This window comes from Wolffia australiana, chromosome 4, assembly GCF_029677425.1.
Source record: "Wolffia australiana isolate 7733 chromosome 4, ASM2967742v1".
NCBI lineage: Eukaryota > Viridiplantae > Streptophyta > Magnoliopsida > Alismatales > Araceae > Wolffia > Wolffia australiana.
The window spans coordinates 223,582-235,955 of record NC_135838.1 but is presented as its reverse complement, the minus strand read 5'-3'; the positions used below and the strand labels follow the sequence as shown (position 1 = coordinate 235,955).

Below are 12,374 nucleotides of genomic sequence, written 5' to 3'. Positions count from 1 at the left end.
AATAGAATAAAAAAACAACTTTGCCGACTATTAAAGATTTCTTGTCTAGTCAGAAGAGTCCTCCAAAAAGAGTCTGGTCTTGGATAAGATAATTTTTGATATCTTTCAATCCGAACAGAAATAAAAAAGAGGGTAGGCTCATTACATTTAAATATATGGAAGTCCCATAAATTCAAAAATGAAGCGTGAGAGCCAAATGAATTGAAAGGTTCATGTTTGGTTCGGGAAGAGATAATGTAAGTTATGAAATTAATGTTAACATAATCTACTTTCATTAAATGATTTATTAGATAATCGAAAACAGAGGATCTTGAGTACTATTCGAAATTCAGAAGAGTTACGTCAAGCAGCTATTGAACAGCTTGAAAAAGCCTGGGCACGCTTACGTAAAGTGGAAACGGAAGCCAATGACTATCGAGTCAATGGATACTCTGAGATAGAACGAGAAAAACAAAATTTGATTAAGGCGACTTCTGAGAATTTGGAACGATTAGAAAATTATAAAAATGAAACTCTTCTTTTTGAACAACAAAGACGCCACCCAGGGAGATTTTATTTATAAAGTGAAGTTTTTATCAACGTTTATAGGTGTGAAGCGAGTATAAATATCCCAATTACACTTGGATCCCACTCGTCCATGCCCATGTGTAGAGAAGAAAAAGATACATAAGTGATAGCTGGCAGGTGCTCAGAGAATTGCTCGCATCGACATCTCGCCGGAGCGTCCCTAGTGATGATGATGGAGCATTGTGGGAGCTGTCCTCACCTCCGACCAGTGGCAATAATGAGGTGCGTGGCAAGGCTCCATTCGAGGTGGGCGTAGTCCACCCCGCTAGCTTGAGATGATACGGCTTCGGATTAGGCGGAAGGATGGGCACTCCCACCTCGAGTGTTCCACGCAATCTGTCAATCCCGCGGGCCTGGTGGCGAGAGTATGCGATGCGTATGGAGAATTGCCAAGCCGAGACAGTCGACGCTATAGCAGCCTCCAGCTGTCGAAGGGAGCGCCTGCCAAGAAAGAAAAAGGGAAGAAGAGGTGCGTGTGTGTACCGCGTGGTTGGCGAGGGCATCTGTTGTCTAGTTGCCTTCTCGCAATTGATGACGTACGCTAATTGTGCGAGGTCTACACCACATGATGTCCTGCCATACATGGTGTAGTCTCCACTGGGAGCATGTACCTGCACGAAAAATGTCTACTAACACTTGTGAGTCTGATTGTATGACGATATTATGAAGGTTTCATTCCTCGTAGAGGAGTAAACCATCACGTATCGTCATAGCTTCGGCTACTGTATTAGTTTGGATGCCATAGAAAGAGGAAAAAGCAAAGAGCATACTCCCTGTATGATCGCGAAGGATACCCCCCCCCCCTTGCTAGCCCCGAGTTCCCTTTAGCTGTGCCATCCACATTCAATTTGAGGATGCCGATTGGAGGTGGGTACCAACGGACAACCTTTAGCTGAATGCAGATAGTGGTAGGGTTCACCGGAATGCCCTAGGAGCGAAGGAAGTTGCACAAGGGTGCGGAGTTGCACGCGCGGGGAGGAATGAGATGATGGATGCGCCGTATCCATAACTTGATGCGCCGCATGATATCCACGTTACAACGAGAAGAATTTTGCCCTTTCCATATCTCCCATAGTAAATAAGCTATGGTGATGTGTAGGATGGGGCTCCACTTCGAGCATGTTGGCGAGAGAAACAACATGCCAAAACACTCGAACGGGGTTAGTGGAGTATGAAGGATTGGGCGCCAATGATGTGTGATTTGGTGCCAACAGTCTAAGGTTGTCTCACTATGGAAAAAAATATGTGCCATGGTCTTAGTGTGTGGGGATGTGGGACAACAGTGGCGACGAGAGCTGAGAGTGTGACCTATACAGATCACTCGATCATCGGTCGGAAGGCCACGATGTAAGAGTCTCCAAAGGAAAAAGGAGACGCGAGTAAGGATCGCCGGATGCCATATGCAGCGACCCCAGTGGTTGATGGGGGATTTCTCACCATCGAGTGTGAGCGTCCAAATGACATAGTCCAGAGTCGACCCGATTGGGGTAGTCTGGACCTCGGATAACGTGGCGGAAGGGAGCCCATGCTGCTCCCATAGGTGTTGTGTGTTGCCCAGAAGCAGTTGGGCAACTGTGAGTCGCACTCGCTGTGGTACAAACTGTGGGTGGCGAGCAAACAGCTCGTCAGCATACCAGGTATCAAACCAGGTGCTAATCTCTCCTCGACCAATATGCCAGCGTGTAACCTGAGCGATCTCAAGCCAGCGCGTAACTTGAGCATCTTCTTTCTTGAGTTATCTCCTCTCTTATCAAGGGCAACCGATCTCATCTTGATAAATCAATCATATTATATAATTTTTACTGCATTGTAGCTAAGACTGTGATTCCATAGTTAGAGACATGTAGGTCACAGCCAAATCAAATTTTTTTATTCAAAAGATGTGTTTGGTATTTTAGGTCAAAGAATCACTTACACAATTGTGACATGAATTGCCTGTTTAACATTTTAGTATAATATCATTTATGATTTCAAATGTATCGTATCAATGAACTTAGAACACCACTATTATTCCATGGTATCTCTACATTAATGGCTACGTGATCAGCTATACTCATCATATGAGTGGTACTACATAGTGTTTATATATATATATATATATATATATATATATATATATATATATATATATATATATATCTTGATGTTCAGCTTGAGTATCCTTTGAATATTTAGAACACTTGCTTAAAAAAATCTACTGACTTTGTATTATGATCTCATCACAATTCATAAAGTTTGATCATGCATTCATGTTAATGACAATTAACTAAGATATGGACTATGTGATTGGCTAGGATGCCGCATATTTTTTCATCATTTATGCTGTTAATTCACAATATGAAAATGAAAAATATACAAAGATTTTAGGCTCACATTTATACACATTTAGGAGTGAAGCCAATAACGATTCATCAATGATGTATCAACACTTGATGATGTGGCATTTGACTTTAAGAGTGTATGAATGAGACACAAGTTTATGAGCATTTACAAGAGATGAGGGTTTTGAAGGAATGAGTTCACGAGAAGCGTTACTTCAGGAATTGAAGGGAGAAAATCTGGGGAAAGAAGTGCGCGACTACAGGAATATCAAATTTAAAATGCATTATTTTCTTTACTTTAAATTTATAATATTTTAAAATTTCTTGAAGCTCCTAAATCCTGGTGAAATCATGGTTTATGAAATAAACTTCTTTTCAAGCTAACCTCATTAATCTTTTGCTTTTCACCTCATAAAATATATGATTGTCTAAACTCACTCAGCCATGTCTAATGGTGAAAATCATTTTAAGTGGATAAATCTTCTGAGGGTGTGATCTCTATAAATTAATCTAATGTTTGAATAAAAATTCGAGAGAATAAGATAATATTATGGAAAATAAGAGGAATCAATTATATAATATAATAGGACAAGGGATAAAGCAGTAATAAATAGAGTAATGAAAAGGTAGGTAGAAATTACGATGATATAGTGATGATTAATAATAAGTAGAATAAGGAAGAATGAGAGAGAATTAGAAGTAATATGTATATAATATAATATACTATTATTATTTTGAAATTAGATGTAAAAAATATATATTGTATGATAAAATATATTTATTTTATTATAATAGAGGAAGATATTAATATCGGTTGTGGAAAAGTTATTTTTCAATTTTATTATTTATAAAAGTAATATGCCAGAAAGAGAAAAGTGAGAAAGATTAATAGATGATGTCCATTTTATCTTAATTTAAATATAGGCTATATGTATGATAAGAGATTTAGGTATAGTAATTAAAGCAAGATTAAGTTGTTGGGGGAGAGTGAATTCATATCTTTTATTCAATACAATATAAGACGAAGAGTGGAGAGGAAAATGAATTTGAATAAGATAGATAATAAGTATATTGTATACATGAAGGTCTATTGTATACATGAATGAAGTTTCAGATCTAGATAAATGTATTTTAGTTTCTAAGACGATATAAGATATTAGATAGAGAGATGGACCATTTTAGAGGACAATAAAGGGGGTTAAGAGTTGATTATATATATTAAGAGACGGCAAGGGAGTAGATTATCTTAATATAATAATATAAAGATCATTACATATATATATTTAGAAGAAGTTTATGGAATTTTTTAAACCATAAATCAAAGGAAAAATGAGCGAAAATTGATGATAAGTCAGATAGGCTGATCGAGGATACTCAAATCAGAATCCAATATCAAAGTTGACTCATAAAAAATGTGTACTATAAACTCACTAAGTTGACTCATATGAAATTGTACCCAGCTGATTCTCAGCCAGATTGGGTCAAAAAATTCACAAGATCTGCCTTCATTTGAATGAGAAAGTTCAGGAACGATTATCGCTACTCCCCTGACTCCGATGAGTTGAAGGTGGGGAAGAGTTTGGCGGCGAAAGAGAGAGATAAAGGGAGATAAGGAAGAGGTTGAAACTATTTTAAATAAATTATTTATTCCATCCATTCCCAGGAGAAGATATCAAAATAGATTGAGGTGGAAGGTTAGAGACATTAGACAAAGGAGAATGGCGAGGGAAAACATTTCATATTTAGTTTACTATTTTTTCCATATGTTCAGTGCACATCAAAATTACATAACCTCCTCCCTCCAATACCCTACATTTATTCTCATCTTAGCACCCAATGTAAAAAATATATCATAACTATTAATTGAGTCCCCCAAAACAGATGTGAAGCACTTATATTGATGTTGTTTACTGGGGAAACTAATTTAACTTTTCAGTTGAATATATAAAAAACTAAAAAAAGATGGTTAGTTGAAAAGTCAATATGCTTTTGATAATCTTCTGTCCTCTGCCATCTTCCTGTTTTCTTTACAATTATTCCTCAATTCTGTCACCCAAATTATGCACATGAGAGAGAAATGTGAACTAACATTGGCATTAAACAAATTATGAAATTATTTATTGGAAAATAAAAGAGAACATGATGGAAGATGCATTAGACTTTGGGAACTGGCCGGGATGCACTGCTGTCGTCAAGTTTTAATCTTTTCTCAAGTTGGTAGTCGGATCCACACTGAAGATGTGGAAGATGAGCCCACTGCACACAAGCACAAAATTTAATATGTTCCCAAGTCAACCAAAATTTAATGTGCAGAAACATTTATAAATAAATGGCAAATGTTCACATTTTTTCAACCTACTTCTAAATAAATTTGTTCTCCCAAATTGTTCTTTCATATTGGTCTTTATGAAACCTAATCAACTCAAAATTACAGGAATACAGCACTGTAAGTATATATGTTGTGTGAAGAATGTATTTCAAGCTGTTATGTGATGGTTTCAAAATTTCAAAATCCCGTATAATAACATGAAACTAGATATGTGAAAAATAAGAACACCTTTAGATCATCCATACAAATATCATAAATGATAATGGGAAAAATGTAAGGTTTAATCTCAGCATGTCAAAGCTTTGGGCATTGTCCTGAAACAATGTCCATATATATTCTTCAAAGGTGTTGTCACACCTTGTTCTGAAATATAATCTGGAAACACGTATATGATCAACTCAAAATTGTTTCCACATGAAGCCATTTAAAGCATGTTATAATATTCTGCAATGTAAATTTGTCTTATTCTATATATTTAGGTTGTACATGTACGTGAACAAATAAAATTACAAAAATACTAAGTTACTCATCTCAAATTCCCATTGCAATACTTATTTGTTATCCTGAAAATAACTTATAATTTTTAAAGGCCTCTGCCTTACCAACAATGTGCGCATTACGATAATAAATAATGAGACTATGGATTATCACTGCCAGTCAGTAGACAAGTACCCATTTTTTCTCTTGATAAAATAGCTTATAATTTTTATGACATCCATCTTTAATTTTTTCTCTAATGACATAATAGAAAATGGTTTTTTAGTATCTACCATCTTGGTATTACAAAAGTAACCTACATAATGACCAGACATAGGGCAAAATGTATATTCAGCAAAAAAATAATTTTTAGTGAACAATGAAATGATACCAAGACAAGAAAGACTTAGATATATTAACAGAAGAAATTTCAGGATATGAGACGATCTAGGTTAAAGTTTTGAAGTATTTATAGGGAGATACCTAATGGTATTTCCTCCAATTAAATTTAAAAATGAAATAAGAATATTTAATAAAGTTATTAATATAAACATAAGTGGGATAATACATGATCCATTTAATAATTCTGAAAGAAGGATACTTTAGTCTTTATAAGGTAAACTTCTAAATGAATTCTGTCTTCTACCTTCAAAGTCAAACTGAGGCTATAATCCTGACATGATCTCAAAAGTTCATTACTAGAGTCGATAACAATGGATATAAAACTGTATAAATAGATGTATGTCACTAGATTCATGAAGGTTTTAAAATGTTTTAAACAAAATATTAAAAGTAGAATGATATGCGGATGGATCAGTAAACTTATTGACATATAATACAAATAATATCATAACTAAAATGAACGGACTTTTTCTTCAAGTTTATTGAGGATTGTAAAAAAGTGTTCATTCTTCGAAATGACACACTTAAATATTGTAAATATTTGTGTTGATGTAATAAGATGATCATATGTATGAAAATCAAATGGAACCTTACTACAGGAAAATGAAGTGAAACACCATACAAATGCTGTTTCAAGTTTGTGCTGTAAGAAAGATATACAATTAAATTTCAATGATAAGGTTTATTTAACCTTTTTCTTATATCGTAAAGTTTATTTTACCTTTTTCTTAAGATAAAACTAAACATTTTAATGAAACATGTCAACACATTATTTTAAAACACAAACATGAATGTGATTGTCATATGATTTGAAAAATAATATTAAAAATAGAAGGCGAATTATCAATTTGTATTCATAATAATCAATTATAGAATAAGATAAGACGGTTGTAATCAATACAGTGAATCCATATTTAGATTTCTTATTTTTATTTTATCAAAAATACATGATAGATGGATTGATGACCATGATGGATCCCAATCCTTGGAGGTGCAACCTAGAATCTCATATTCATTCTTTTCTGTCCCTTGTTACAATTTCAAATGAGAGTAAAATCTAAATGGAGCTGTAGCAGAAATTATTGATCAAGAGATTTCAGTGATATGGTGATGGTTTAATGTTAAATCTTAAAATATAATAATCTGTGCTCTTGTGTGTGCACTTTTGAATCCGTTCTCCCTGATAAAAAAATCCACGAAATGTGATTTTCATTAATTAAAACAACTAAAAGGGTGAAATTAGAAATAATTGTATATTGTGCAATTCAACTGGTTTCTGGAGAACTTTAATAACATTTTATTGATGTTTTGAAAAGAGCACGAATATATATAGACTTTTAAGTGTAGGGTAAATATGTTGGAGAACTTGGACATCATGGAGACGTGTTTTAGTTGTGTATATTTTAAAGTGAAAGTTAGTTAAAAATACCATGCATATAGTGATAATATAAGGAAAGTCGGTAGACAACTTACATTTTTGGCTGCGGCGCTGAAGGCCTCCTTATGACTTATAGCTGGATTTTTTTGTTTTATTCGAGCAATCTCCTCTCTTCCATCATACAACGTAGAGGAAAAATATTTAGTTTTTTGAATACAATAAGACATCTCACGAAAGCTATGGAGAAAATTAAACATACAATTAACTTTCTGAGCACTCACTTTATGAACCTATTGTAGAATGAGGGAACTCTTTGTCTCTTCCCTGAAACTGTGAAAAAAATGAAAATTCAATTAATCGTTAATACTTCTGGGGCTCATGCACTTGTCAAACATGAACAAATAAACGAAAGTTGGAAATTCGGTTCAATAAATAAGACCAATAATTAATCAAAAACATATATATGTATCTGAAAACAAAATTAAGATTGTAGAAGTTTCATATCAATTTTATGATCTAAATCGACATACCATGTCTCATTAAAAACGGCTGGGGATCGTTGTCCGCTGAGCTTTTGCTCCGTAAGCTGGCACCACTCGAGGAAGAGCCAGTAACATTACCTGAGCCAATGGATCGGAGATGGTTTCCCTGCAATGACCAGTTACGGTATACGTTGAAAAAATACGACAAAACTATTGCCGACAAGGCAGGAGAAAAGACTACGTAATTGTGAATTTTCTCCCATTTCAGTAATGCGGCATTCAAATAGATCAGGCCTCCGGCGAAAAATTCATAGAATCCACTGATACATCCTCCGATCCGCACAACCTCGATGAATATTTTCAGTTAAAATTCTCAAAGTGCAGCTGTTATAGTTTACCATTTTCGTTTCAGCCACTATGATGGTCGCCTAATATTTGTTTCTATTGCCTAACGGCGATCTGGGTTGACATGAACGATTAGGTATTGCATTCTTCGTTGTTGGATTCGTTGACTCACATCCGCAAGGTATATTGTGGAGTATTACTTTGCTGTAAAAGTAAAAATCGGTTGAATCAGAAGTCAGAAGCAATACTCCCAAATTAACGGAGAGGAGGCTGGCGCAGTGCCCACATCTGACGGTGACAAAGCTGAGCGTGCTGGTGAGGGGTACGCTAACCTGATTTTAAAGAAATAAATGGCTAAATATATTGAATCCTTTATCTCGCTTGGGCAGTTAAAACCATCACCGATAAGTAGACATGAAAAGACAACATGGAGACAAAAACTAGCATTTATACTTTTGAGATCTCAGCATAGAAATGAACAAATAAAGGGAAAGATGAAATGAGGGAACGAGAAAGTTGAGCGGTAGGAGAAGATTCGATGCTCAAAAGACTGCTTCTTTTATCGTGCATGAAAAATACTGGTTATCCGGGCGTCTGGCTGCTGATACTGTCTTTTCATTCCATTAGTAGTCCTCCCACCCTCAAAATTTATGATTATTCACATCAGAAGAAATTTTAGTCACTGTTTATCATTTCTGCCGTGAGCACGACAGAGACTAATCTACTTTTAAATGAGTCCATCAAACATCGAAATTAATCCTATACTATCCTACGGGGATTTCTTTCTTTTTACTGCGGTGAAAACTTGCTAAAACATATTAACGCGCGTGTCCCGTTCTGGTCATTTAGAAGGGAGATCCAGCAGCTGAAAAGAAGGTCACTCGTGCACAAAGTCCCCTCAAAGATGTTATCTTAATTTACAGCTTCTCCAAGCATCAGCGACTCTCACCGACATGTACAATTTGGACCAGAGGTCGACCCAGAATTCAGCATTGATTGGAACGAGGAAAGATAGGGACGGGGGAAAATTTTTTTGGCATTTATGATCATCCTTCGACATCGAAAATCGAAATCGCGCTTTATCTTCATGATCTTATTGTCAGCTCCATTCGTTAAAGAATGGGAAGCTAGAGTCAGATAACGACGTTTCGCTTTCAACGGAAAAAAAGATGGAGGAGAGATGAGGCGAAATTCTTGATCAGGTCGTGCGAAGATTATGAAAAGATTCTACGGCGCTATCAGAAACAGGAATTTCGGACTTAAGCTGTCCCAACTGTTCAAACTTATCAGTAATTGAACGATTTGGAGTGAACTTTTCCTTCATACCGTTGTGAAACTCATCCATTAGGATAACCCAATTGCAGTTATTGAAAAAAGCTCCTTCGTTGTCCGTCCATTTGAGCGCTTACGTATAATGTACTTCTACAAGAATCTCAAGGAGTTTAACTTTGATTTGTTTTTCGAAACTAACGAGCGATTGGGATTTTATTCTCTGCGACTCTTTTGGATATAGCAGACAATAAGGGAAATCGCCTCGAACATAATCTTAAAGGAATTCCATCCATTGAAGTTTACATAATATTAAATTTTGCACCTTACACTTCTTCTTGGGACAGCCGTAAGATACCACAACTTCATCATTGTGATATACCACAGGATGATCAGAGACGCTCTCTAGGTATCCACTAGAACGAAAGAAATTCGAATAGACGATGAATCCATCATCGAAAAAACGGATTGTGGGCAATCTTTTATGGATAGTGTGTTTGGCAAAGAAGAGCCGAATGAGAGGGCGCGTATGACGAGAATAAAGGTATGAAGCTGTGAAGAATTACCGCCAAGACTGTGTTGCAGAAGTTGCAGTGGACATAGCAGATGTGTTCTGAAGGCACGACCGCCAACGACATCGTTGACGCCGGGGACGATGGGGCACAAGGGACGAATGCCTATGAAGGATACAAATATGTAGGGGACTAGGAACCTTTATGGAGCTGATGAGCTAGATAGATAAATTGACAGAGAGAGAGAGGATGGAAGGAGAGAGAGAGAGGGACTGCAGTGAATTTGCTGGATCTCCTTCAATTTCTCCCTCTTTCCGTTTTGCCTCTGTTACCGTCTGTACTTTGAATTCTGACAAACACAATAGTAGTATAGATTAATGTACAGAAAGAGTGGTCCATGGGGCTTCAATAACCTACCTAATGCAGTGTGTATATGATTATTATTTGTAGACGAACAAGTGGTAAAAAAGAAACTTTAATTTTGTGTGGTAATCATGCAGTCTCTTGTCTCCCCTTTGCTTTAAGTCGATCAACTCACTTAGTTTCTTGCACTAGACAAACCCATCCCCTGCTAAAGAGACTCAAAGAGCAACCATCCATTTCATGTTCCGGTGCGCCTTCTCAACAATGGTGAGCTGTGAACACATATAACCCCTTTCGCACGCGCATAGGCGACTTAAACGTTGCACGCTGAACAAAAACGAGAAAGAGGGATAGATTTATAGAGATCGACAACTAGAAGATAAAGAGGAACATTCAGAAAAATATATCCTAGACTTGTGGAGTTACGCAGAATTAGTTGACCTTTGTTTTGATGCAAATAAATCGTAGTGGGCGAGACCTGTGGCGCAAGATGAGTCCGACATCGTTGTCTTTCTATTGCAGAACAATTTGCAAAACATTTTTGGGGGAGAGTTATGTTTGTATTTGTAAAAATAAATTGTGGAACTAGTATCCGCATAGCTACTTTTCATTGAAACAATAGTATTTGTATTGCAAAACGAAAAATGAGAAATACAGAGAGAAAACACATGAAACATTCCTTTGATTTTTTTTTTGCACGATCTGGGATATGCCAGAAAATAAAGAAGAACGGTTGAAGAGTTGTAAGACGTTACGTCGACCTTGAAACTTTAAGCATCGCGGTCAATCTGTCCGCTCGACGGAGTGAATGCATGGGCCAGGATAGTATATTCTATACCACACATCGTTGTCACCAACGTGGAGAGAGACAATAGTATCTACTCTAAAACGCGTAGATAGAAGATAGATCAGAGGATAGAAGACCTTGCAGTAGTGGTCTTCTCATCCGTAAATTGAGGAATAAGCAAGGGCCATATGAAAACGTAGAAATTATACTAACTCTGTTTTAACTTTATCTCTTTTGCATTGTAGTAGACAGGAGGGAGGGTGCGAAGACTTTATTGTAAGGGGCTACAGGGACAGTAATCACTGCTCTTCTACAACTGATCGGACCCCTCAGTATCTCTCGTCCAAGTTCTATTATGGCTATTCCATTAAGAACACGAGGAGACTTCTCCGAGCAAGAAGGTGTAGAGCTTGTGTCATTCCTTCGGCACTATTATTATCGACTGAGCGAAGCTCCTTAAAACGCTTATAGATGCAGAAATTTAGGAGAAAGATGTCATCATTGTATCGTTCCATCAAAAAGTCACAGATCTTTCAAAGAGACCTTAAGGTTGATGCCCTGGTCCTCAGGAAGACTTGGCGAGATGAACCTCGAGAGATGTCAGTATCAGCACAGGAAATGTTGGTGAAGCCGTGGTCGATTGCATCGGCTTCCATACGTCGATGGACAAATATGATATTCATTGGCAAAATTCAACGAGAAAAAACTAAGAGATTGGTCTGATGACCGGGTGTGTGGTGACAACGAGCCATCCAGAATATGGTTAAACAAAAAATTAGAATAGTCTAGCGGTCAGGATAGCATCTAAAATTGGATTAAATCTATTTATACCATACTTAACTCTAAAAATACATCAACGTGTAACGTCAGGATAATGATCTATAACGACCACTTGCAATCCTCTCTCTCTCTCTCTCTCTCTCTCTCTCTCTCTCTCTCTCTCTCTCTCTCTCTCTCTCTCTATAGGTTCATTTCTTTCGAGTTTCAAGTAATACCCGACGTTACTGTGCCATTTCGAGGCAGAAAAAGGGAATCTAGCGAATACCTTGCACGCGTATCGTGGACTTGTCTGCGTCATTGTCTGAATGGAGAAGAAACGGTCCAACCCATTGAATGCCGACCTGTCTCAAGGAGTGAGAGAT

General features: G+C 36.7%; 1 protein-coding gene across 2 annotated transcripts; it reads right to left on the bottom strand.

Annotated features, from left to right (window-relative positions):
• Positions 1 to 4,962: 4,962 nt before the first annotated feature.
• LOC144702687 (protein YABBY 2-like) lies at positions 4,963 to 10,407 on the bottom strand. Of its 2 annotated transcripts, XM_078574686.1 has the most exons (6): positions 10,137 to 10,398; positions 8,550 to 8,633; positions 8,005 to 8,122; positions 7,756 to 7,804; positions 7,570 to 7,645; positions 4,963 to 5,144 (listed from the first exon to the last, which is right to left on the bottom strand). In XM_078574686.1, the coding sequence occupies exons 1-6, from the start codon at positions 10,206 to 10,208 to the stop codon at positions 5,043 to 5,045; spliced, it is 501 nt and encodes a 166-aa protein (XP_078430812.1). In that variant the 5' UTR covers positions 10,209 to 10,398; the 3' UTR covers positions 4,963 to 5,042. The 2 variants fall into 2 exon arrangements, with proteins under 2 accessions (XP_078430812.1, XP_078430813.1); XM_078574687.1 differs by lacking the exon at positions 8,550 to 8,633 and having other exon boundaries at positions 10,137 to 10,407.
• Between the last annotated feature and the right edge of the window lie 1,967 nt (positions 10,408 to 12,374).